At 33.3% G+C, this 27,860-nt stretch overlaps 3 protein-coding genes across 4 annotated transcripts; 2 read left to right on the forward strand and 1 right to left on the reverse strand.

The window, feature by feature from the left end:
- The first annotated feature begins 19,237 nt into the window (after positions 1 to 19,237).
- LOC105152165 (NAD-dependent methylenetetrahydrofolate dehydrogenase) lies at positions 19,238 to 22,432 on the forward strand. 2 transcript variants are annotated; one of them, XM_011066281.2, is made up of 5 exons: positions 19,238 to 19,473; positions 19,552 to 19,855; positions 20,686 to 20,870; positions 20,958 to 21,326; positions 21,810 to 22,432. In XM_011066281.2, exons 2-5 carry the CDS (start codon positions 19,782 to 19,784, stop codon positions 22,196 to 22,198), a joined length of 1,017 nt encoding a protein of 338 aa, XP_011064583.1. In that variant the 5' UTR covers positions 19,238 to 19,473; positions 19,552 to 19,781; the 3' UTR covers positions 22,199 to 22,432. The 2 variants fall into 2 exon arrangements, with proteins under 2 accessions (XP_011064583.1, XP_011064582.1); XM_011066280.2 differs by having other exon boundaries at positions 19,238 to 19,855.
- A 486-nt stretch (positions 22,433 to 22,918) lies between these two features.
- Positions 22,919 to 25,539, forward strand: LOC105152166 (glyoxylate reductase/hydroxypyruvate reductase). Its single transcript, XM_011066282.2, has 4 exons — positions 22,919 to 23,375; positions 23,621 to 23,941; positions 24,435 to 24,892; positions 25,191 to 25,539. Exons 1-4 carry the CDS (start codon positions 23,179 to 23,181, stop codon positions 25,325 to 25,327), a joined length of 1,113 nt encoding a protein of 370 aa, XP_011064584.1. The 5' UTR covers positions 22,919 to 23,178; the 3' UTR covers positions 25,328 to 25,539.
- Positions 25,362 to 27,807, reverse strand: LOC105152168 (mitochondrial thiamine pyrophosphate carrier). The gene is made up of 4 exons (XM_011066285.2): positions 27,372 to 27,807; positions 27,138 to 27,290; positions 26,237 to 26,439; positions 25,362 to 26,085 (listed from the first exon to the last, which is right to left on the reverse strand). The coding sequence occupies exons 1-4, from the start codon at positions 27,495 to 27,497 to the stop codon at positions 25,635 to 25,637; spliced, it is 933 nt and encodes a 310-aa protein (XP_011064587.1). The 5' UTR covers positions 27,498 to 27,807; the 3' UTR covers positions 25,362 to 25,634.
- Positions 27,808 to 27,860: the final 53 nt, after the last annotated feature.

Raw genomic sequence — 27,860 nt, forward strand, 5'->3', positions numbered from 1 at the left:
AAATGAGCTCAGGAATTTTGCCATTAACGGGTGTGACGTTAAGTCTGGACATCTATCAAACTATTCTTTTGACAAGTGACGAATTAATTGATCAGCATGATAGTCAATCATCCGCTGAGTATAAAATGCGGAGTATAAAATGAAAGCGTTTAGAACTTATAGACTTCTAGAGTGATGAGAACAATCTCATGGATTAACGCTACGCTGCGTAATAGAAGATACGCTTTAAGTGAGAGATCTCCCGCGCCCGATTGCAACACTCGCCATTGTTATTGTTACATTGTTTCGCTGAAATTAATGGACCAGTACTCCTTCTCTCTACGATTTAACTTATCTACGTCTTGAAAATCTCTAAATATATTTGGCAAAAACAATTTTGACGAAACTTTGTGAAACAGATTTGGCGGGAAGAACGATGTGTAATTATTTTGCAATGTAGCACCGTCTATTTTTTTTTTAATAATAATAAATGCCATATCAGAATGTTTCAACCGGTATTCCGTAACACTAGTATTCTGTAAAAATTTTAGAAAAGGTAAAAAGAAGGCGAAAAAAATTTAGAAAAAATCAAAAAAACGAATTAAATAAAAAACGCTTTAAAAATTATGAAAATTATCTAAATTATATTGTTTTTGTTCTCATTTTAACAAAGCGATCATATATTAAATCATATATTAAAATGTATATTAAAATGTCTTTTAAAACAATAAAATCAAAAATTAAAATCTTAGAACTGTTAAAACTTTACTTTTTATTTCTGAATTTTATCTAATAAAAAAATCTATGCTGAACGCTGAAGCGTGTGCACTAATAATAATAATAATAATAATAATGATTTATTGTATGCACCCTTACAAAAGATTTAAAAACTTAATATTGTACCTCTAAAAATTTGACTCGTTATTTAATTTGTCACCAATTAGAAAAGATTAAAAAATGCTGCTACATGTATTACAATGCGTGTCAAATTTTTGTATGCACACGTGCATGACATTTAAATGACTTTCGAGGAACACAAAGAGTAATGATTTCTGTCAACAATACAATCGCTATGTTATCGCTACGATACGATAAGAGTTAAATGCGTACAAAGCGTAAAGTCGCTACGGCTGACCATAGTCGGCTGTTACTACTTGAATTGATATGCCGTACCGTCGCGGCACGCCGTGTGGCCATTCTTCTTTACACATACCAGCCCTTTTGTTTCCCTTCATCCATTACCTGGAATACTCCGTGAAGAGACGAGGAAAACAGGAGCGTATACGTGTGTATGTGTTAATGAATGTGTACCGCGTATTCGAATGTATAGAACACGTAGAAAAACATCAAAATATTTTACGAAGATATAAAATACATATATTTTTTTATAATAATTTTTTAATGGAAAATGTTGAGAGGTACCGGGAAATTTTAAGAGTCACAAATCGAGATGTCACGCCGAATAAAAACGAACGTAATTGAAAAATAAATGACTTTTTGAAAATTAAATGTATTTCTGGTCACTTTCAACCCTAATTGATATTCGCGGGTCCATTGAACAATTACGCGCTAAACGTTATAACAAATGTTTTCACAATTTATAACAAACGTTAATTTTGCAAGACATAATTTTAACTTTTACATAATTTTATTCTTTGGATTTTAAAATGAAAAAATCGTTCAATTACAACATTAAGCCAATTAAGGTGTATTAATTTAAAACGCACTGGATTCATGAATACTAAGGAAAGGTATTCGGAAAATTAGTATTTGGAGCGAATGCCAATTAGGATTAAGACTTTGTAAAGCAAAATACAATAGAAACACTTCCAATTGCTTTTTTTCTATCTTGAAGTCATTATTGAAATTAACTTTCTATTTAATTCTATAAAATGTTTCAATATTATTCTATAAACACTCTGTAACATACTGTCGTATCCGCGGCACGCTCTAGCCTTAGCTATTTAGTCATCACGCGTGACCCGCCTGGCGAACCAGCTCCTAGCTCTGTTCTCAAAGGGAAAGCCGAACGAAGCGAGCGAGATAAGGTGGATTGCGAATGAAAAAATCCAGAGAATATACGACGACGAGCGAAACGAGGTGAATGTAACCGGACAGTCGCGAGACTTTATCTGTTGCCTCTCCCCGAGTTTGTACACCGTTGCTTTATCGTTGCCATTCTTGCAAGTTGACGCTGTCGATCCTCTCAAATCGCTTCTCTCTCACATCGCCTTCCTTTCCTTCTTCTCTCGCGGCCCTGAGACGGCCTGATTGAACGGCTTTGTCGCGACACAGAGGCACGTCGTCCCGTTGCGGTAAATACATTTCCCGGCAAGTTCGAGCAGATTTTCGACAAAACGGTTGCGTCAGATAATATGGCATTTGATGTACACGTAACACGTTCAATCTCGATCGCCGTTGACAGCTACACAATAAAAAACATTTTGTATTTGTGTTAAAATTGGTCCTTGTTAAAATTTTTATGTTGAAATGCTTAACATGTTCGTGTGTTAATTTGTTACTTGAATATCTTGTCTTAAATTAATATTTATCTAATATTTCTTAGTGTTAAAATACAATGTACAAATAAATAGATAAATAATATAAAAATAATATATTTTAAAATATAAATTTTAAGATAAATAAATAAAAAACGTATGAATAAAATGTCAATTTAGCATATAAATGTTAATTTGACGAAGAAATATGCTTCCAATTTAATTGCAAATTTAATTGCTTCTAAGCTGTGTGTAAATATTACATTTTTTGTATTAATTTTTTATATAATGTTTGCATTACTTTTCTTAAACATATTCATCTTATGTCAAATTAACATGAAAATCTAGGTGAATGTTTGAGACTTGAGAGAAATGTGTTAAGTTAATTTAATACAAAATTTTTCAACTATCAACGGGATGTTCCAGACAGCCATCGAATTTCACTAGAAATCAACCATAAATAGTAAAATTTTGCAATAGCTGACGATGGTTTTCAATCTCCCGAAAAAAAGAAGCTCTATAATAGATACCTATATATCAATACATATAACCACTGTTCTTCTCACAATTTTATTGACTATTCCACAAATCCCTCATACAACGTACAATAACAATGCAGCCAGCGAGTTTATGGCTTCGCTTTAAGAAGTCGCTCTGTTCCCACTACGATCGTACGTACGACATACGCAAAATCGGCAGTGTTGAGGTATTACATGCGTGACATGAACGTAATATTAAGACTTAGCGTTCTCCAATAAATTCGGCGTATAAACCGGTGTCGTAACACCAACGCGAAACATTTACGCGTCGTTTAACACTCTGTGTTTCTGAATTGGTGTCAGTAAGTGAGGCAACTGTAAGTGGATCGTGTAAATGTAGTTACAACTGCGCGACTGGACACTGAGAGGTTTAATCTATTACACATCGCTTCAAGATGACCGCCAAGCCTCTTGGGCGAAACTAAGAGCTAAGTATTTCCAGCGTAACGCTTGTTAATCGTTGTTGTTAATCTCGTGCGGTCTTCTAACTGCCAACGTTCAATCGAAACGATAATACGTAATTATTGCGTTATTCCACGAACATTTGATTTATAATTATTTATATTATGACATGTCAATAATTAATTTATAGTAACCGTATTATTACTGCGAATGTTTGATTTATAATTATCGCATTATTACTGCGCTGTTTCGCAAATGTTCTGTTTTAAATTGTCATGTAATTATCGCTTACAGATTATTTAAGTGTTCGATTACTCCGATATTGCGCTACGCTCGTTGTTCGCGAAGTGATAGAATATTTAATCAATCATTTGTGCAATAACGACATCACGCGCGATCTTTGTTCGGATTGTTTTCTAACTCAAAGAATAGCATTGGATATGCAAGGGAAGCAGGAAAGGCCCTTACTCTTCTAAAAAAGCCTTTGATAAAGAGAAACAAATTATTAAAACCATTAACATAAAAACCATTTTTATAATGAAAAGTTAAACGCTCATTTTGTAATTCATTTTGTTATTCATAAGAAATAAAGCATCATAAAATCGTGATATGTAAATACACATCTAAGCCTACACAGTATGAATAGGATCTTAATGAATATTTCAGTGTAACTTTTATGTACACATCCAATTCTGCAAACTGCGCGCCGAAATGTTTTCAGTCTTGAAACGCAATTATAAACAGAACTAGAGTAATAATATCACAAATTAAATTGACAAGTAATTTAATATTGATGCTAATAGGCATCTTAGAAGGATACTAATAATTTGACTTTTTAATGAATTTGTGGTTTATTAGCATCAATATTATTAAGTTACTTGTCAATTAAATTTGTGATATTACTACTCAAGTTCTATTTATAATTGCGTTTCAAGACTGAAAATGTTTCGACGTGCAAATAGGAATTAAGATATATATAATTTACACCAAATATTCAATTAAAATCGACTTCATATGTAAACTTTCGTTACTTATTTAACTGTGTATTTGTAAAAAAGTTTGTTGAAGATTCTCAAAGGCTAATTTTATTGTAAATATTTTAATATCAAGTGAATAAAATTGAGTGAAAATGGACTGAGAAAAGTTCAAATGAATGAAGTGAATATTATTCAGGCAAGGTTATAATATTTTTGTATAAATTTTTACAATTTCCAGTTCAAGAAAACAGCGCATCTATTATTTGTCGGTCTTGCAAAACACAGTTCTACTGAAGCTGGAGGACGTAATAATACAAAGTAAATTGACAAGCAATTTAATATTGCTGATACTAATGAGCATCTTTGAGATGCTGGAAAGAGTTTATTGCAAAAAGTATTAACTCAGCCGAGATCGACTTGAATTTCCCAAATTCCATGCAAACGTCTTACCAATTAAGACTAATAATAAGTATATATTTTAATAAGTTATATGTGAAGATATAAATTGTTATCCCTCCTAACTGAAATCCTGAGATACTCTCGTAGCACCGGACGGTTTTGAAACACCGAAACGACTTAACGAGATTCAATCGATATTGAGCGCGTGTAGCGAATGGCAAAGCCTTGTAATAATACCAAATCCTGTAAAGCAGAAATAGTGGGGGATGATATATCATGCGTATATAGTATCGGGCTTTTTTCTCCTCCGCGTAAAAATTCAGTTTTATCGTGAGCTCTCGCGAAATGAGCGATTCGCTGATATTGCGTCTCACAGAATCGCGTGCGACGAAGCGAGTCATCGTCACACGTGACTCGGATTTACGGATGGCGCTTTTAGCTTGTCTCTCCATTTTTCTGGTCGCGAGTTCCGGATTTGCGAGGGGAGAACGGAACGCCTGGTGGCCGCCGAGGAAGAGGAGGAGAGAGAAACGAGACAAAGAGCCGTCGTTCGACGTGAAAGGGAGAAAGAGGGCTTGTTGTAACAGCAGGCACTGACTTTATCGGGCTTTCGAGTTTATATATTTTTCTTTTACAAGGGGTTGCCGCCCCCGCATTTTCACGCTCTCGAACCCAACCCTCTTTCTTCTCACTCTCGACAACTTTTTCTCTCTTTCTCTCTTGTTTTCCCCGTTGCACCGTCGAACACTTGCATTCACCGACAGCCGCCCCATTTCGTGCACTGCGCATTTATTTCAATGCCCTACCCCCGCCGAGTCTCCCTCGTATCCTCTCTATCGCGCACCCCTATTTCGCACTTAGAAACCAACCTCTTCCGACCACTCTCCATCGGTTATTTATTTGCGATAGTACTTTTTACACCGCTGGCCGCTATCGGAACCCTTTGTTCCCTGGAGCCACCCCCCGGAGCGCGATTCTTTCCTCCCTCTCAACGGGAGGTTGAAAAGCGGCGAAGGTGTACGAAACGATTGCCCAGCGGCCGTTACTAAGGTGCATCGTGAAAATGGAAAAATAATGATTTCCGTCCTTCCATGGTATTTCGTATTAACGAGGAATACGGTCATCAAGGCTTCATTTGATACGTTTCTTTTTTATTTTTTTTTTCTTTTGTCTTGAATCTGGTACGATGTTCGATAATGTGGCTTTCCAGGCTTAATGGCGGCTTTATCGAACTCGCTCATGAGCTCCGCTCAATTAGCTTCCCCTCGATGCAACGACAAAAGCGTAACGACGCGTGTCTATTCTTGAGTTACTTCGTGCCTCGATTCTTGCACTTTGTATTTTTTTTTTTTTTTTTTTTAACGAAGTTCTTCCCTGATTTGTTAGAGTGTACATTTATTAAACATAAAAAAATCATCGTTATATGTGTACGTATAAATTTTAATAAAGATACAAAATGTATCTTTATTAAAATTTAATTGAAAAAAATTAACAACTTCTTATATGATAAAGAATGTGATTTATTTAACGTCACAATTACTTGAAGGTATTTGATCAATTAAAAGAAATAATTTTACTAATTGACCAATCAAATAATGCTTTTAAAAACTCTGCACTATAAGTGGACCATAGCCAAAGTCAAACGTACACATATAACGACTTAATTTAAATGCATATCGTTATACCGCCATGAACGGGCGACTTATCTTACGTACGTGAACCAATGTAGGTCTTAAAGAGCCCGATTAGCGGGTCCAACTAATTGGGAAAACCACCCTTCTATTTTCACAGGGAGAGCAGAAACGCTGGACAGCCCGCGCAGACAAGCGCAGGCTCGCTCGCTCGCTCTCTCGAGCCGGTAACAACAGGAAGATTAATCGCTTTAATTTCCGAGACATGATTAATCATAATTAACAGCTTGCGTTAGTAGCAGCCTCGCAGTAGGGTGAGAGAGGCACCGAAAGAGGGGGATGAGAAGCGCAAGCGAGGAGAAGCAGCATTACGGAGAGACTGTGACAGATAATATCGAAATACGCGAAATTGAAGATAAGGCCCGAATTTGAAGGTAACATACCAAGAGAAGCGAAGCAGAAGCTGTTAGTTTCCCTCGCAATACGCCAGCTAACACTTATTACGAATTCCTGTAATTTCATTCATCTACAGAAATTTCCATATCAATGAGATTAATTTGATTACGATGTCAAAGTGAGTTTGTTTAACATTGTTTCGCGCAATTTCTTAATTTTTAACATTAACGTGCATACGCACGCACAGACTACTAATTCATAACTAGAATATATGAGTGATAATTTTTTTTAACTTTTAAATAGTGTACACCAAAGAAATAATTTTGTTAAGTCTAAATATTTAGCTTGATACAGATTTAAAAAACAATTTTGTTGAAAACCATTAAAATAACTATGGAGAAAATTTAAGCTAATGAAAAATGACTACAAGATATCCAAAATGTGATCCCTTTTAACATCATTTTTCTCAAAATTGTGACATGATAACCGAATTTTACCAACGGATTCGTGTTTAGTAGATAAAATATATTGAAAATAATTATTCATATTTGTGTAACAAAAAAAAGTTAAATTTTGTTCCACAATATTATTATATTATATTTATGCTAAGTTTAAGTGTTGTAATTTGTTACATAGTTGGAAACTTTTAAAGGTTGATTGTTCCATCTTTAGATAAACTATGTGATAACTTATCTAATGGATGAATAAAAGAGTAAGAAAATAAGAGAATAAGAAGGTGAAAGAAAACTGAAGTTTCAAAAGGTGGAACAATGCAGTCTATATCTTTTTCCATAACTAGTAGATAACAGAAAGGTGAGTCTAAAGGATTCATATTTTCTTTTAGTGTCACGAGAAATGTGGATTGTGAGTTAAATCACAGATTGAAATTTCGCGAAATCTACTAAAGATTATAAAAAGTGTCTCGTCGTATGCGCATCATATAAATGGTTTGTTCATTGTCTGCTCTTCTTAAACTAATGGCGCTCTGCAAATCGCTATTGTTGGAGAGAGTAGCATGTTGCGGAGGTTTCGCGTTGCCGCGCGAAATCTTAGGTATTCTCATACAATAGAACATCGTGTAAAAGTTACGCGAAGCCCCGGCGGCTCTACGCCCACGAATCCTCAAACGCAGTGGCAGACTTACGTTTAAATATTCAGGTCTAAAGATGTAAAATTATGCCGCGGAGAACGTGAACTGTACCCAAAGCGGAGTAAGACTTAAGACATTGACTGGAACGGGAAGCAACTTTGAAAATTTCGTATTCCTAGGGAGTCTTAGTGTATATCCGCCTTTTAGGGCAAAGTACAAGGCAAACTTGAGACAGAGGCCACCTTGTCTGTTTACTTCAATAATGTCGTATTAACATATGAAAATAAAAGTAAGATATGGTGTGCGGGATAATTCTATAGAAATCTATAAAATTTTATATCAAGATGATCCAAATTCAGATTGATGAGACTGAATCTAATTAAATAAGAGAAATTTTTATACTCCTGTAATTTTATTCATCTACAGGAATTTCGATATCAATGAGGTTAATTTGATTTTGATATTAATGCGATTATTAAGAAATTCTTTGATCAATATAGATTTTTAGATTTGTTGTAACGAAAATTTGATCGAATCTCAGTTTTACCTTAATTTTATTAAATGATCGTTATTAAATTTTCTTAATTATGATATATTAATGAAATAAAAAACTAATAGTAATCTATTTGGATCAGATAAATTATTTTGCTAAAATCAAATTCTCATAAAATGAAGAATGCCAATTTTACATTAATTATTTTATATTTCTACAAATTTGATTTTCAATCACATGTAATTAAAAAAATTAATATAGATGAGAATTCTTGTAATCAAGGAATCGGTATCGAATTGTTATAGTAATGGCTGATGCAGATAAAGTTTGAGAAAACAATCTTGTTATCACTGAAAATGACGTTTCAAGAGAGCGCGATAAGTGGCCATTAACTGTCGGAATTGTTTATAGTAATTGCTGAGGAAAAAAAAACGCAAGTAAGAGAATACAGGGAGAAAGAGGGTGCGATATAATCCGACGAAAGGAGGTCAAGAGCCGGTTGGTTAGAATGAATAATATCCTAACACATGCGGCGAACAGTTTCAACCCCGCGGCGCTTCATTTAGCACACGCTCGCGCCCCCTTCTCGCATTCTCCTTTTCTCTCGTCTATTCCTGCAGAGAAGGCAGTGTTTTTCGCAAATTAAGAGATTCGCAATAATGGCCTTAATGGTAGCCGTAAGACTAGCAGCTGAAAATTACGTTGCCACTTAAATGCGATTATTTATTGCCTAATTTACTATTACTGTCGACAGGACAGCCTCGTGTACTTCGGTACACCGACTTGTTATAGCATTATGGCTCGTTGTGTACCCATAATTAATTTTTTCCTTCGTTCTTTTACCTTCGTTCTTTTCTCTCCTTTCTCTCCTCCTCTCTGCTCTTCATCTCTCGATTATCCATACAGCTGAGGTTTAAAACTGCGAGAGACGTGTAGGAAATTTTATGAGCTTTCTACAATAAACCATTAGTAATAGATTAGAAGATTACAGGAACAAATTGTAAACGAGTAATGTGTCATAAAACAATAATAATAAGTCACTGCAAAACAATAATCAGTGACTGTATGGAGATGATCAAATTCCATTTCTTATGTATTAAAACGTACAATTAGATAACGTTATGACTAATCAATCAAATGTGAATACAAGTCGGTATTCATAGACCAATATTTATAGTCTGTTCTTATTTCAAGATTATCTTAAGTATATAATGTCTTAATATTGCTCTGTACATTGTTCGTGATATCTGAAGACTGCACTTAAATATAAGACTTGACTTTGAATACAAGCCATACTGTCTTGTTTGCCTTGAGAGCTACCATCCTTCTGATTGTTTGAAATATTTATGACATAGTCTAATATGACTTATTCTAGATGTAAATTTTCCAAGATTAATGATTATGACTTAATAGTTAATTAATTTATGACTTATCATTAGTGTTATATGAGTGGAAACTAACGGCTTATTGTGGAAAGCCCATTATGCGTAGAAATCGATTAACTCTAAGTAATCGCGTGGAAAAAAGTACGGATACGTGTTAGCAATAACGTTTATCTCTTTCTTGATGAGTTCGATATTAAATCCATAAAGCTTTAGAAAGCTTAGCTGAAGTTATTCATCATATATTTTGGCACGGAGTACTTTTGTCTCCCTGGATCACACGGTGATTTGTGTGCGTAAGCACAAACGAAGATTACAATTTAAAAAGGATTTTGAGAGACGAGAGAAAATCGACAGTTACGTAATAAAAGCGTCGAAATCTCAACGCCGGACTGAGATGTCGAGGATCAGGAGCGTTATATGAAGTCTTAAGCTTCGCCAGCGAGTCTTTGGGGCGGCTGCTACTCTGCTACTGCTGCGGCTGATGCCCGATCGGAAAGTATTTCTCATTTAGCCTTTCAGGCTGCTCTCAGGATTACCCCTCGACCGATCCCACTTTCCACCGCCTATCACCGTCCCCTCCTTCACTTGCACACGTCTACCGAAGACATCAATAACGCCGGCTCCAAAGTTTTGCCCCGCTTCAAAGTGTTTCTCCTACCTTCTTCTCACCTCCCACCTTCTTTTTCCTGCATTTTTTATAGCTCACGTCCGATGGTCCGGGAAGCAATGAACTTTGCTCAAAAAATGACAAACGAGCATTCGCAAGAAATGGCGGGAAGCCGCGGGGAACGGTGAACGGAAGCCAGAGCACAACCGCGGGGTGAAAATCTATCGGGTTTGTTTCTAAATCTATCGTAACATGGAATTTCCTGGATAATCTTTTAATTACGTTCTCCCTATTAATATCGATTATTTATAAATTTTCAATTAAAGGGCTTATCGCAACAGTGAGCTGACTCATATTTTGCAAAAACTGTCTCATAAATTTTTTTCATCATAAATTAATTACGGAGGACGCTGAAACAGATTATTAGAATGTCAAAACTTTTTGCAACATTGCTCATTATACTTGAGTTTTCTAAATAATTATTTTGATGGCCCAACGAAATTAGTTTCAAATCTGTGTGTATCTAGTTAAATTTTTAGAATTTAATCGAAACGTTAAAGGGGCACTAGGAGTCAACTGTACGCAAAGTATCAGCAATAAATTTACTTTAATCACGTACAATTATTACTTTGATCACGTATGTTCTTTGGACGTTTCGGCTACAGATTTTTAGCCATTTTCAACAGATAAAAAAATCGAACATTTTAATTGTAATTCATTATACAAGATGTAACTGAAATATTATACAAGATGTAACGCCTACTAATCATGTAGTGTTATTCCTAATAAAAAACTGAGACAAAAATTTCTCTACCATTTTGAAATTTTCGTCATATTTTTTTTAGTTATCCAATGAGCAAAATTGACGTATAAGATAGCTTTAAGATATCTTCAAGAATTTTTTAAGAAAAGTCTTTAAAATATTTCACAAAGAACACGGAAAGATATCTTAAAGTTATCTTAAACATCGCGATTTTATCCGTTTATTCGGCAATCTTTAGAAAGATTGTCTGTCATAAATAACACAAACTTTCATAAAAAAAAACAATAAATGCATGACACAGTTTATTTTTTCCGTTGTTACAAAATGTGAATTAATCCACTGTTGCAGAACATGGACAAAATGATTTTGCTAGTCTCTAATAATTTAAATACAGATCTGAAAATAATTTTGATAAAAATTACGTAGGAAAATATGATGAGCAATATTTCAAAAAGTTTGGATATTTTAACAATTAGTTTCATTATTCTCCATAATTATTTTATGATCTAACAAAATCATTTTTATATCTGTATCTAGTTAAATTTTAGATACGTCAGCAAAATCGTCCTTTTCGTATAAGCCCTCGATTATCTTTTGGAAATAAGTGTTTTTATGCGATTAAAAATTCTCCTTTATCAGGTAAAATTTGATCTCGCGTACTATTCGATGATTTCTGCAGAATGGACCACTACCATTTGCATTTACAATCGCTCAAAGGCTGCAAAGGCAGGTCGCGAAACGCAGTAAAGTAGGAAATACCGGCAAGATCGAAATTCGAGCTAACAAGAGGCAGTCGGATGAGAGACCAGGCGTTCGAAAAGAGAAACCAAGAATTGAGGGAGCATTTGAAGGGACTGCATCAAGTAGATCAAACATTTTCTGTTGGTTGCCCTCACGGGGACCATGGAGAACCACCGAGAACCCAAATGAAAAAAATCTCTTAACCAAATGACGCGAAAGAAAGATCCATGGCGGCGAAAGGAAAAGGAGAAGCGAAGAACGGAGTGGTGGACAGGAAGAAAAGCTTTCTGAAATTTTAAGCTCCTCCGAAAAGAATGGCCGATAAGAGGTTGGAACGAACATGCTCGCGGCGAGAGCGGGGCAAATAAAAAGTTCTGCAAATTTGAGTGGTGGTTTTAACGCCGATGTACGAACCACCGTGGCTGACCGCCGATAAAACCGCTCTCCCTGCCCTCCTCCCCCGGAGGCCGATGCCGAAGGCGATCCCGGCTACGATCGATTGTAATTAAATGGAAACGCTTTTACGTCCACGATGGGCTCGTTACGCTTATCGCTCCATTTTCCTCCCTTTTTTTTTTATCACGAAATAATATTTTAATTATTACAGCCGCGACGCGCGACGTCAAGCGCGGATTTACCGACGATAAAATCGTCTTGCTGATGGAACAGCGATTTCTTAACGCGAAAGATAAAACCCATCGCTTAAATATAAATTTGCTTTTTTCTAGTACAAATCTGTGCGAGACTTTTTTTTCCTCCATTCCAATGTCATTACAATTTTGGCGAGTGTCATTCATTGCAAAGTAAATGCAAAAATAAATGTGCTTTTTAAACGCTTTTCATTTTTCAGCAACTAAATTGTAGCTAACGTTAAACAAAAACTGGTAGAATCCTGCACTTTACAAAATGTGCGTGATGGTTTTAACGCCATTGGTGTTAAATATAATTCTCACCGTATTGCTGATATAAACATCAGTGTGGATTTAACGCCATGAGTTTTAAATCATAGTGTTAAATTCTCATATTTTTAGAGTGTTCTTTAATCGAGAAAATGAAATATCATATATACAGAGTAAACTGTCAATCACGTGCAAAATATAAATAAAAAATATTAATAAATAATAAAAAGGGAAATAATTAATAAAAGACATAAGAATTACAAAAGATAACTTTTTCAAAAGCAAATAAGCTCTCCTCAAACAAGTTTCGCAAGAAAGATTTACTTTACAATCTCGACTTGCTATTTAAAGAAAAATTAATTGTTTCTTTGTTGTATCATAATTTCCTTCCATTAATTAATCAAAAAAAACTAATCATGTACAATATATTTTTATACAAAATCAAATAATTTTATTTAAATTTGTACAAAGTTGCGTTTATCGTGCATGATGATGTGACTACATTGCACAACACAACAACGCGGTATATTTTACTTTTTTATTTTTAATGTGACATCGTTTTCTCTTAACTGTAATATACACTGCATTTTATAGTGGTCATTGTATTAATATCATGTATGTGCATCACGATATATCTAGAAATGTATTCATGTATACGATTCTTATCAAGAAAAAAATTTCTATATACATTTCTTTGTGCAGTACATCAAGCACATGCGTAAGTATTCATGTAATTTTGTACAAACATTAATTTAATTGTAGAAATTCGGTACGTCTGCCCACAATTAAATTAATTGAACTTGAAACTAGTTTGAAGTTCTGAAACGACTTACTGAATGTCAGACTCGTGCATAGTCCAGATAGTAAGATTAAACAATTACATTAATTCACATACTCAAAAGATAATCTTTTGGTTGACACCTTTCACCGATATTACATATATTTTGGTATCGGTAATGGCTACCCAAGGTCCAGCGGATCCATGTTCTCGGCAAGTAGTAACACCGCAAATGCGGTCAGCCGCCAGTCCAGATTCTGATGGAAATCGCCGGCCGCAAATCCAGATTTCCACGAGAATCGCGAAACACGACCGACATTCTCGATGAGAAATCGTAGAATTTACGTGCCCGCCACCGCCGCCGCCGCCGCCGCCGCTTACATTAAATTAAAAGCTTAATTAACTGCGCACTGCAAGTGGCAATCAATAGCCGACGGAATTCCGTAATAAACCGCCGCTTTATTAATATGCGCGTGAAATCGGAAATAATATCAAGAGTTAGCGCGTGATAGCTGCAGGAAAAAAAAGATTTTCGAGACAGCATATATAATCTAGAGAAAAAAACGTAATGAAAAAAAAATATCAATTTATATCCAATTTGAGTTATTTCTAATTGTTCCTAGTTGTCACTGTTTTTACTCAATATATCCTTAATTTAATTAACTAAAATAAGTACATGTCACACGGGGAGAATTTTTTTTTAGAATTTACCTTGAAAATACGATAGTCGTAAGACAACATTGTATTTCAAAGAATTTTAATGTAAATCTCTCTCATTCATTAATAAAACTACAATAAAGTATAAAATAAGTTTGATCAATTTTAGTAAAGTGCATGGTAAAAATCTTTAAAATATTGTATTGTATCACAACTACCATATTTTCGAGATGAATTGTAAAAGAAAATTCTCTCTGTGTAGAATTAACAAACAGTTGAAAATTAAAAATAGCCTCCATATATATCTACTCGCTTGTGCAAAATCTCGTAAACTATAAGTACAATGTATTTAATAGTGTGGTGTCATATCTGTTTATTAAAATTACTTTATATTGAGACATTTTCTCTCGTTACACATAAATTTTCAAGAATTGCTGAATCGCTCTTAACGAATGGATATTTACGGTAATTAAGCGCTAAATGGTATTATCGAACGCAAATGATATAAAAACTAGGATCAATCGCTGCATGTGTTGCAACGATACTACGATAGTCACGCACGATTTCAATCAAAATAACCGCGGTGTCAGCGTCGTCTGTATGTGCAAGCAAATATCCATTGCAAAAGTTGACTCGGGACAAGCCAATGCGTGACCCACTGACGTCAATCGTCAACACCGCTGTTGTTTTCAGAGATGTCGACGACTAGTTTTACGTCATAACTTCTCGTTACGGCCGATATTCCGAACAAGGTTATTCATATCTGCGCAATTTTTTCCCTCCCAGAGTTTATCAAGACCCCCCCTGGATACGTGATATAAAAATAGCAATGAACATTGCAACAACCGACTGTCGCAATGACGAAGTATGATAACACAATACAGAACACTCTATTTAATAGCGTACTGTAATATTATAACATACAAATATATCTTAATAATATGTCTTCAGTTAAAGCCAATTTAATCAATTGTAAGTTATTATGATACAGTAAACAAATTTTTAATAAAGATTTTAATTAATATAATATATTTTTTATTGCGGATTTTCGATGGAATTACATATTTAAAGATTCGTAAAGAATAATTATTAAAAAAGAAAGATATGTTAAAATAATTTACGTACAAAACAATATTTCAAACAATTCATTTTTGTAGCTGAGTTGTAGAAATACTTCAAATGATTATTCCTGGGTTGAACACAGCAAAAAATTTATTGCAAAATTTATATTTTAACTTATTAATATTCAAATCAAATACTGTCCTATTTAAAAGAAGACGTAGAACGATCTACATAGACAAAAGTAGAATATAGAGCAAAGGTGCCGAATTTAGACGTACTCGCACGAGCCTGCTGTGTCAATAGCGATAACGATGTATGTACCGATTATGGCAACCGTTTTATCGCCGAGAGCGCCCAGATTCTTCGGACGATAAATTATGTATGAGCTCTGTCGCGAAGCTTACCGGGCGAAGGGTAAAGGACAAAGGGCGAGGGGTAGTACATACGAGACAAGAATACATATTTATTCATTCAACGGGCGCATATTTTTTTGCATAATGCAGTTCTCGCGCGGTGCTCCGATCTCGTCGACGTCGTCTGAAATATCGGGAGTAATTCCACTCGCGAAGAAAAACGAAGTAAAAAGAAGAAAAGAAAAAGAAGGAGAAAAGAAAGCGCGACGTTCTTACGTGCCGCGGAAAATGGAATGACAACTCGAAACACGAATAATCGCGGAGGAGACGCGGGTTTACGGGAAACGACGCTGCTAAAGAGACGCATAATTATCATAGTTACGTGCAGTTATGGCGGGCGCCGAATTGTTAAAGTGTTGAGCGGCGAGGAATTCTGGACGGGCTCAAAACCAGCTCGTGAATTTAGGAAATTCAAGCTGCATGGACACACACGAAAAAAACTCGCCGGAATTAATCACCACCGACTAAAATAGCTGAACTGCGTGACATAGTTGCATCTTTCTCCCCCACCCCACTTCTCTCTTCCTGTTAAATATTTACGAGAGCAGATGTTTTATATAATTAATATAATTTACCTTATTCGTAATGTGCATTAATATTTGATGTTTGAATTTGCACTTAAATTATTTTCGATGTTCTAATCATACTTTATTATATTTTACACATAAAACGATTTTGCTGAAGAATCCAAATTTAACTAGATACAGATCTGAAAATGATTTTGTTGAACTGTCAAAATATATAATTATACATGACACTTAAGCATAATTAATGGACAATGCTATAAAAAATTTAGATATTTTAGTAATTGGATCGAGCCTTTATTTTATTTTAAATTAACCATTAATTATTTTAATGATCTAATAAAATTATTTTTATATCTATATCTATAACTACATTTTCAGCTTTTTATTTTAACAAACTTTTCGTCCAATAATAAAACGTTTAAAAATGGACAAGTGATGTCTACATAAATTATAATTCAATATATATATATATGTGTGTGCGTTTAAAGTACTTTTTTTATCTCATATATCAGAAATGTTTTCCCATTTCGCAACGTCAAGTATTTTGGCCGTATTGCAATCGATTTGAAATTTTAACAAGCAAGACTTAGCAATAAACACGCGTTAACACATACCAGCATTTTGATCACAACTAAGATCAACTATTTGATCAATGGTCGCACGTCGAGGCAACTCAAGCCTGGCTTATAATATCGGAAAGTATGCGCCAAACCTTGCGGCTAACTAAATATTTGGCCGCACTGTGGGCAGATCTGCTAAAATTGTCCGGTATCCCATCCTCAAAATAGTTAACAATAATCGATAGACCGCTGTTTTGAAACAAAGTGGTGACAGTGCATTGTTGCGAAATTGTAACGAAGACACTCCACGCGCGGCGCGTTTCACTAATCCTATCGCCATATAGTACAGTATAATAATGATGGAGCAGTGTGCCTAACAGATTTTATTATTTTAAATAACAAAATATTAAATTGTTTCTATAATAAATAATGAATGGATAAATATATAATTTCAATAGATAATAAATTATATTTAATAATACAATATTACGTTATTTCTAATAAATAATAAGTAAATAAATGCATAGCTTCAATAAATGGTAAATTATTTATTGATAAAATATTAAATTACGTTATTATATGTCAAATTTTCCAAATTTGCCTCTTCTTTTATAAACAAGGAAATAAACGTTTTCCGTTTCTTTAATCTGGATTTTGTGCTACGTCAAGTTTCGCGATACGCGAGCGTATAATGCTCGGACCAGGCTCGGTGTTTAATATTTACTATGCGAGCCACGTTATAATAGTTATGACACGATGGATCGGAGTAATAATACGGCCGGCGCGCCGGTACGCTCAGTCATATTTCATGTTCTTAATACAGTTCCAACGTAATATTATATACTTCGTCGCCGAGGCTGGCGTCTCTTTTCCGGATCCCAAAAGTTACCAATAATTTTACATAATCGCTTGAGCGCATTATCTCATTCCGCGAGAACGCATTTTCTTAATGCGCGACCTGCAAGTTTGATATTAAACGTGACGATCGACGACACCGTTATCGAATTATTGAAAAAACAGGCGTTAATTGTTTTTGCCTTAAACGATTTTTAGACTAATTCTACAATGTGCTTTTTATTTTCTCTTATTGACCAAAAAGACAAGAGACAAACAGAGACAAACAGCAAGAAATGGGAAACAAAGAGCTCATTGTAGAATTAGCCTAATATGGGCTACGTTTAACAGAAAAGACAACTATTGTAAAATTCATTAATGATTAATTTTACCTTTAGTATCTTATTGAATCCAAATGTATAAGCCAATTACATTAAAGAATTTTACAGTTGCAAAGTTATTTTTTTTACTGCACGCAGCCAACGTCTTCTATAATTTCGGAGGACAAGAGATATTATAAGCTGATTGTATGTTTATGAAATTTCGATGTTATCGTATGAGAGATTGAAATATTGTAACATTAATAATTCCTAAAAAAGTCTTGAAAAAATATTTTCAAAGAACAGCAAATAAAAATAAAAAAAAGCAACTTTATTAATAATTATTTTAAATTGGATATACATGGATACCAATTTACTAAAAAAGAACTGTAGTGTAAGCGTGTAAATAAAATTAGCAAAATTAATTTTATAATGAACATGAATTTTATAATATTTAAAATGTATAATATTTAAATGTATAATATTATATGCTTATGAAGATTATCATTCATATGGAAATTAATTTTGCGTATGATATGTAGAATGACAACATTCGTACACAGCTAATACATTTTCAATAAGAATCAAAGATGAAACGGATTAAAAGCAAATAAATAATTCATTATTTTATTATTTATATATCTCCAACTGTATACAATCTGCTAATACACACCGAAATCAATGGATTCGTGGAGCCATCTTCTTTGCCATTTGAAATTATTCCAACAAAAATTTGCCTCTCTGCCGATAACATCGATTTGTCATTTTCTTCATCTATAGAAATAATTACAAAAAATACAAATAATATAATATCATTAATAATAATATTATTGTGTCGCAAATATGCAAGCTTTATTTTCTGTCCCGTATTAATAATGAATATTGCATTAGAAATCAGAGTTGTGCGTTTACACGTAAAATAATAATAACAATCTACATCTACATGTATATAATGTAAATTATACATATGTTTTACTTGTTATTTACATGTATAAACAAAAATTTATCAGAATCATCGAAGCCTATATTGCCTAAATTGTGTACATTAATAAAAGTCAGATATATTAACAATCGCATACTATATTATTATAATTTACATATTTTATATTGCTTGTGTATTGTCTATATAAAAAATATTTGAGTAAATTTAATATAAACAATATGTACACATTTTTTTATGTAAATTCTTGAAATATATGGCACAATCTTGTAATAACTATAATTTATATCGACAGTCGAGAAATTCACATCTCATATATCCAACAGTCGTAATAATGTCTGTATTTTTCAATTATTCCCAATCCAACCAAGTTTACTTGAGAACAATGAAAATTTGTTTGGAACTAGTCTAGCTTTATTTTATAATATCTCGTTAATGACGTAACACGCATAATGTTCCATTCGATGAATTCAATCATGAGCATGGATTTCACGGACCCGCCAGTTGTGGAATCTGACCGGTTCCGGTTTTTCCAGGATCTGCCCTGTAGAAGGTGAAACTGGTTGTACGGGTGCTCTAGCAGGTTTAATAGTTCTCGCCTTTCACTCGCGGTCTCCTTCGACAACCGACTCGATTTCATCAATCGATTTCACAACTGCAGTGATATCGACCCCCTGCGAATTAGCGGTTATCGCAAACGACGTCAGCTGTTTGTCCGGACGTAGTGCGTTATCGCATACGCACGAACCTCCTCGAGTTGTTGTCGGGGATTTCACAAGCCCCCTGCAGCGAGGGATTCCTCGTCGCCGGCATCTTTTGGCGGCATGCGATAGCACATCGATCTCAGATTGATTCAGATCAGCGTGTGAATTCTACGAAGCAACAGCAACAATGTTCTCCTGGAGGAATGTCTTCTCCGTCGTGTCACAGAAGTTTGGGAGAAAGCTGCATTTGTCAAAAGTCCGGTGAGTATGAGGCTAATTCTACAATGTGCTCTTTGTTTCCTGTTTCTTGCTGTTTGTCTCTCTTGCCTTTTTGATTAATAAGATAAAAGACAAACAGCAAGAAACAGAAAACAAAAAGCACAAGATTGTAGAATTAGCTTGAGAATGGTATTTTTCTGTCAGAGACTCACGTGGACAGTTATTTTAATTTGCAGGCAGAGAGTGTATAATAAATTGTAATAACATATCCTAATATATACCACTCACTTGCTACAACAATAATGTAACTCAAAAACTGTCAAACTCAAAAAAATTTTTCAAAATTTTTTTCCAAAAATAGAATAGAAACATAAAAGAAAAATGGAAACATAAAAAAAAGAATTATTTTGGAATGAAAAAAAAACCAATATAATTTAAAGAGCATTTTTTATTTCTACAATCATGTTATTACATCAAAATTACGTTTCAAAATTAATATTATAAAATGTTTAATGATTCAAAACATTTAAACTTATTTTCTGGAAAACTTTGTTTTTTAGTACTATCATTTTTGTAATACAATATATAAATGAATGATATGAAGAATATCTATTGTAACAAATATCAATATATATAGAATTTATAAATATCAAACAAAAAATATTATAAATACACATTAAAAGTAGAAAAATGTAAACATCAAAATCGAAAGGTAGTTCCATTTTTATCTTCAATTTTTATGAAGATTTTTTTGCCAATATATTTAATTTTATTAATTTTATATAGTAATAATAAAAAATATTAAAAATAGAATATATATTCAAAAAAATTATTTTCCGCTGCTTTTAAATTATGAATCTTGATATTTGCAGACAAGAAGCTGTGATCATAGACGGAACAAAAATAGCAGAACAAATTCAACAAGAATTAAAGGTGGTTATAGATACTTGTACAAATGCTGGAAAGAAAAGGCCAAAGCTGGTCGCGATATTAGTGGGAAATCATCCATCCAGCAAAGCGTACGTTGGTAGAAAAATGAAAGCAGCAAAATCTATAGGTAATTTTATTTTTATCCTCAACAAACAGATACATAACAGATTTTTGCTTAGGACTCGTATTGCTAATCTTCTTTGTTAATTACCAGGAATTGAGAGTTATACTATTCATTTGGGAGAAAACATAACGCAAGCAGAACTTCTTAAGGAAATTGACAGTCTCAACAGAGATCCATCTGTTGATGGTGTTTTAGTACAATTACCGCTGCCGAAAAGCATAAATGAGAGAGAAGTATGTCAAGCGATAATTCCAAAAAAGGATGTGGACGGTTTTCACTTGGAAAATCTTGGTAATCTGACACTGGACAACAACAGTATTGTGCCAGCCACCGCCTTAGCTGTTAAAGAATTAATACTTAGAAGCAAAATCGAGACTTTCGGAAAGAATGCCGTAGTTGTGGGCAGATCAAAACATGTCGGACTGCCTATCGCGCTATTACTTCACGCCGATGGCAAAGGTGATTGACCTACTATCAATTTGACAACAAAAAATATAGTTGTATTAAAGTCGTATCGAGATAACAAATTCTGACGTCACAGACTTTTAAATCGTATCACTATTTGTAACATTATCTAAATTCTCACAATTGTTTTATTTCGTAATATCAGAATGCCTATATATCTCGAGACATTTAATTCATTTTCTTTATTTCTGTCAGTTCGCAGCTTCTTCATCAATTTTTGTTCTTTAATAAGAAAACTCTCGTAGAGATTAAAGTATTAACTAGAAGTATCGAACGATCATTATTTGACTTATTAACAATTAAGTCTTTTATTTCTGATGAAATATTTGATTTTTCTTTATAATGACTTTCTTTATTTTCATAGTAATTTATTTGCTTTTAATGAATAAGAAATAACATAACTACATGAATTTTGCCAATTTTTTATATTTTTATCTTTTAATTTTCCAAACTAATTGTACATCTCATTTTCTACAGGTGAAACGGGTGCGATGGACATGACAACGACAATCTGCCATCGTTACACACCTCATATGGAGCTAGAAAAGTACACGAAGTTGGCGGATTTGATCGTAGTCGCGGCCGGAGTTCCTGGCTTGATTACTAAAGAGATGATAAAACCAGGCGCTTGTATAATTGATGTGGGTATCACTAGGGTGAAGACTGCAGACGGCAAATATCGTCTGGTGGGAGACGTGGATTACGACGTGAAGGACGTTGCCGGATATATCACTCCAGTTCCCGGCGGCGTAGGTCCTATGACGGTGGCAATGCTGATGAAAAATACAGTCACGGCTGCTATGAGCAATCAAGAAGACACGAAGCAGTCTGATCATTTAGAAGATAGCGAGGCATTTGTATATTGACACGTATAGATTATTTAATTTAGGAGCTCTATTTAGTGTTATTTATAAATGTAATATATTGTTGTGTTTTGTAATACACGAATGAAGTATTATTTTTGCAAAGATAATATATTATTAATATATTATTAATAAAGTCGTTTATATCTATTAGTCAATCAATCGTATTAGGCCGTAATATGTTAGTAACTGTATTAAAAAGAAAATTGTATAAATAAAATGTTTTTTTTATATACACTTTATTAATCCTAATTTCTACGAGATCTATATAGTACTAAAATCCTGTGAAATTCAAAATTAGAACACATGATACTGGATTAGATCCGAAAGTTACAAGCCTGAAAGAAGAAAAAGAATCACATAGCTCAGAAATATAAATCCGCTACTATTCAGCATTTTGAATCACAAACTATTCTCTGCTATAATTTAAATTATATAAGAAAATCGTATAAAAAAATGAAGGACTCTTAATTTTAAAAATAATAAAACGATAGAGAAGGGAAAATAAAATAATTTAGAGTGTTTTTAGAGAATAATCAAAGAATTCATTAAATTATCATTTTCTAACATACCGACATAAAGAGCAATAAACATAAAAAGTTTTTGAAATTAAAAAAAATAGAATTTAAGCAACGATTTTCCTTCTCGGAATAAATAATATTCTAGACATGAAAATACATAAATGTACAAAATTACAAAAAAAGATTTGAAAGAATTATACGCACATTTATCTTGACCTGTTATCTCAGATTGTGCAAATTCTTTAATCGCAACGATATACGCACTAATTATTTTGTTCATGCGTGCTCGCCAATTCGCCATATTGCACGCATTTCTTCTATCTGTTTAATCCGTTAGCTATCTCTAGAAAATTTTGAAAATTATAACTGAAGAGTGGAGTTAGTTAGTGGGGATTAGCTCATCGACGTATCACGCGACTATTCGTCCAATCCCGGCATGTCGTAGGTAAATGCTAATAAATAATGGTATTCGCGAACGCTGTTCGTCTCATCAAACAAAGCGAGAGAATCCTTCATACAAAGAGAATCGGTTGGACGATCTGTGATTATCCAAGAGTCTTGATATCGAATGATGCGAATGCTGTCGAAATGAGTAAACCCAAAATCCTAATTACACGGCCAGATATACCTAATGCAGGCTTAAGCTTGCTGCGTAAACGGTGAGACTTGCATTTTAAATATTTAAATTATTGTCATTTTTTTTATTTATGTATTGCTTCTTTGTTAATATGATATATCTGCTTAATTTCTTTATATTATGTAATTTTGTGCCAGCCTAACTTGATGTCATGCCAAAGACAAATCTGTAACAAGTTCAATAATATAAATACATATTTCAAATGCAATACATGTTTATAATTAAATTTAATTTAAGTACCTTTAATACATGTTTTGTCATTTATAGATACCATCTTATAATATGGGACAAACCTGAACCAATACCTCGTATTGAATTATTGGCTAAAATCTGTGGAGTAGACGCTGTATTCTGCGTGCTAACGGATAAGATAGATAACGAGGTTTTAGACTATGCAGGCTCACAGTTGAAAGTTGTGGCATCTATGTCGGTGGGCTTAGATCATATAGACATAAGTAGTTTGCAAAGAAGAAACATCAAAATTGGTTATACTCCGAATGTCCTGACTGAGAGCACTGCCGAGCTGATTATAGCTCTTTTATTAGCCACATCAAGAAATGTGGTGCATGCAAACTTAGCAATTTACAGGTATGCATACAAGTATATGGAACATATAGGTTTTGATGACTTTGGGACATTTTCCTAACTTGTAAATAGTGTAAGATCAATATTATATTTGTCTGTTTTTGTTGTATGACAAATTTTCAAATCTGTTGATTGATTATAGAATAGAGAGATCTGAGAACTTCTCTGTTCTGCAGTCAATTAACACATTTGAAAAATTCGTTATACGACAGAGATGTAATATTAGTCTCATTTAGAATAATTTTATGTTTTATAATCTTATTTTTTACAACTTTCTTCTATTCATGTAGGCTAATTAATGTACTGTGTTTATTTTTATGTAGATGACAATTTTTAAACTTCTAAAACTAATAACAAAAAACTTTAATGAGTTCCAAATGTTTCTTTAACATCAACACAAAAAGTATTGTTATATGTTTTATGGATTTAAAGATGTATCATAAAATAGCACAATATTTGAAACTGAATATTATTATGTTTATTATGTTTATTACAGAGGTGAATGGACATCCTGGTCGCCTGTATGGATGTGTGGCACAGGGCTGGCAGAGAAAGTAGTAGGAATTGTCGGTTTAGGTAGAATTGGCTTCAGAGTCGCTGAAATACTTAAGAGTTTCAATGTTGCCAAGATATTGTATTTTAACAGAACTGTCAAAGAAGAAGCATCTGAGTTTGGTGGTGAAAAAGTTGATTTTTCCACGTTACTCCAGAATAGTGACTTTGTCATAGTAACTGTGGCATTGACACCACAAACTAGATATATGTTTAATTCTTTGGCTTTCCATCAAATGAAGAAAACAGCTATATTTGTGAACGGTAGCCGCGGGGATGTAGTAGATCAACAAGCGCTAATTGATGCTTTAAAGAATCATACAATTGCAGCAGCTGGCGTAGACGTTACAACACCAGAACCGCTACCACTAAATCATGAACTTTTAGAGTTAGAAAATTGTGGTACGTATATCAATGCAGAGAGATGTGATAAGAAAACGAATGAAAATATGACTGTTTCTATGACATTTGAAGTGAATAACTTTTTTCGCAATTATTTGTATCAGATTACATATTTATATTTGATACAAAATATTTAACTTCTTAATATGCTATTTTCTTTGTTGTTATTGATAAATATCTTAATAATTACAAATATATAGGTTTTTTCAATCTGAATATTCACTTATTTAGCTTATCAGATTCTATATAGGATGTTAAATATGCGATAAATATCAATTTGCATTTTGTGTTCTTTTAGTGGTTTTACCTCATATCGGAAGTGCAACCATAGAAACTAGAAATGAAATGGCTTGTATCACAGCGAAAAATATTATAGCTGTTTTGGAGGGAAATCCCGAAGAAATGCCTGCAGAATATGGAAAAGTAAATTCTTAACGCTGTTATATGATATACAATGAGAAATTCCTAATAATCATAATTGTGATATATTTATTCCTCAGTCGAAAGTAAACCTGTGTAATTTAGTTTTGCAATGATTTATATATGTACATAATACAAAAAATGTATAATTTATTTAAGAGTATACTGTATAATTATATCAATTAAAAATCAGTCTTTCAAAGGTATAAATAAATATTTTCAAACAACGTTTATAAATAATTATTATATATGTATATATGTGTGTGTGTATATATATATTCTGTTTATACATTATTATTTGTCCTCTTTATTTGAATTTCTATTACCGCAACATCTTTAATAGTAATAAAACCTGTTCATATGTAGTAAAATGCAAAGCTGTAGTAGTAGCAGCTTTTATTTGACTCGGCACTAAACCTTTGAATAGACCTTGCACACCCTCTTCTTTTACCGTCACTTTCAAGCAGTCCAGTAATCCATTGCATTGGAAAAATTTACCGAATTCTTTACGACCGTGTTGGAAACCTTGTATCTGCAATCTCTTTTTAGCGAGATCGAAAGGATACACAATCGTTTTCGCTACGAATCCAGCGGCGCTACCAGATAACATGGAATTATGGAAACCGATATCGGTATCAGAGATGTATCTCTTATAGAGACCCTTGAATAATTCATAGAATGTAAATTGCAGGCCAGTTTGAGGAGCAATTTGCAATAAAGTTGGTAACAAACCGAAAAAGAAGACCCTCGGTGATTCTTGTCGAAGAATTGAACTGAAAAAAGAGATAAAACACATACATGTCACTCAAATGTAAAAATATTTTTATAAAGTTAATTTTTTATGCTAGTCAGTAAAACACTGACAATGAGTTAAGATCATCAGCAGTACTGATTAATTGAAAAATTAAATTTTTTATAACTTACCTGCAAGAATGTAATATTCCGTTGTATACCCGATGATTATTCGATTGAGCTACTAATCTAGTTCTCATAGTGTCAAAAGGAAACGAAATGATTGTCCCTACACAGCCAGCACCAGCACCGGCGACAAAATGCGTCATGTGATGCCATTCCTCAATTTGTGGAACTCGTTGCAGCATTTTCAGGAACACATTATAGGAATAAAACTGTACATACAAGTGATATATAATTAAAAACATATATAATAAAACTTGAAATTATGGCTACCAAAAGTTTTCGACCTATATATAAATTTAGCACAATCTTTGTCAATCTGTTTTTCAGTTTATATTGTAACTTTGTATATTGTAAGTTAATAAAATTCTTATTTACTGACGAAACTACGTTCAGAGATAAAATAGTTAATTTTCATAACATCCATTAATCCATCTGCAGACAATCTATATACTATTTTTCAATCAACAACAGTTCAATTTTTTCAAATGTATGGAAGAATATTATGTGTATGTACACAATTTGCCGTACACCTGGATTTTTGAAAGAGTGAGAAATTTTTTGAAACGACTGCAGACTTACATATAAACTGGGGATACCCATTTCCAGTATTCTACGAAGATAAGCAGGGTTATTGAAATACAAAAATGCCTATAACTTTAACAAAGATGTAATGGCTATAAATTTAAAATAGATGAACTTTTTTCATTGTTTTTTCATTGTGTTCCCTATCCACTCCCTATCCACTGAAGTTCCACTTGTTATGCTCTATATATTGGATCTTTATTTGTAAAGATTTTTTATCTGAGTAATATAATGACATTTCCCATCTGCTGGAAACTGTTGGCCTATACATAAATTTAATACATTAGCTGCGACTAAATGTGATTGAATAAATTTTATTTGATACCTGACTCATTCCATAGGTAATTGAAATTAATTGTGCAGGTATGTGACCCTTCCATAAGGCGGTAGATCCTTCTTCTCTTAAAATTAACAGAACAGCTTGTGATATAGATTTATATTTGCTAACGTGATACCTTGAAATTGGTTCAACTTGCAACTGTAATACAAAAGAATTTATTAATTGCAAGATTGTAGAAAAATATATTAAAATATTATCTTATTATGTAAACTGATTTACTTGGAATCTAATTTTTATGACATCCAAAGGTTGACATAGCAATCTCGTTATAAATCCACTGGCAGCGCCCGCAATTGCATGATCTAAGAATAACTTAGTTTTTTTTTGTGAAAAGTCCATAGTCATTCTAATGTATATTTATTCAATTAGCATAAAATACAAAATCGTGTAGTACTAGTAATTTGTACCGAAGATTTAATTTTGTATAAACTTTTTGTATAGATATACGTGCATACTATACGTTTGATAAATTAAAAATCATCAACAAAATGAATCAGTACATCAGTATATATAAATGACTTTGATGTACTTAAACATGGTGTATTTAAACAAGATTCTTAGAATGTAAATGAAATTTTTACATGATTGTTATGAACTCGAAAATGAAGTAATCGATGAACACATTTTCACTGGTCAGCTGTTGCGCCAACCTACTCTAACATTACCTATCCTCAATTACTTTTTAAAAAAAAACCGCGTGGCCATAGT

Source organism: Acromyrmex echinatior, chromosome 14 (genome assembly GCF_024713525.1).
Source record: "Acromyrmex echinatior isolate Ae372 chromosome 14, ASM2471352v2, whole genome shotgun sequence".
Lineage (NCBI taxonomy): Eukaryota > Metazoa > Arthropoda > Insecta > Hymenoptera > Formicidae > Acromyrmex > Acromyrmex echinatior.

Bases quoted from the DNA above. Each gene is read 5' to 3' on its own strand.
- LOC105152166 (XM_011066282.2), top strand. From the start codon at position 23,179: ATGGTATTCGCGAACGCTGTTCGTCTCATCAAACAAAGCGAGAGAATC. The intron at 23,376-23,620 runs GTGAGACTTGCA...TGTCATTTATAG, and splicing joins TTAAGCTTGCTGCGTAAACG to ATACCATCTTATAATATGGG. The intron at 23,942-24,434 runs GTATGCATACAA...TGTTTATTACAG, and splicing joins GCAAACTTAGCAATTTACAG to AGGTGAATGGACATCCTGGT.
- LOC105152168 (XM_011066285.2), bottom strand. From the start codon at position 27,497: ATGACTATGGACTTTTCACAAAAAAAAACTAAGTTATTCTTAGATCAT. The intron at 26,440-27,137 runs GTATCAAATAAA...TTGTATGTACAG, and splicing joins TTACCTATGGAATGAGTCAG to TTTTATTCCTATAATGTGTT. The intron at 26,086-26,236 runs GTAAGTTATAAA...CTCTTTTTTCAG, and splicing joins GGAATATTACATTCTTGCAG to TTCAATTCTTCGACAAGAAT.
- LOC105152165 (XM_011066280.2), top strand. From the start codon at position 19,782: ATGTTCTCCTGGAGGAATGTCTTCTCCGTCGTGTCACAGAAGTTTGGG. The intron at 19,856-20,685 runs GTGAGTATGAGG...TGATATTTGCAG, and splicing joins CTGCATTTGTCAAAAGTCCG to ACAAGAAGCTGTGATCATAG. The intron at 20,871-20,957 runs GTAATTTTATTT...GTTAATTACCAG, and splicing joins GAAAGCAGCAAAATCTATAG to GAATTGAGAGTTATACTATT.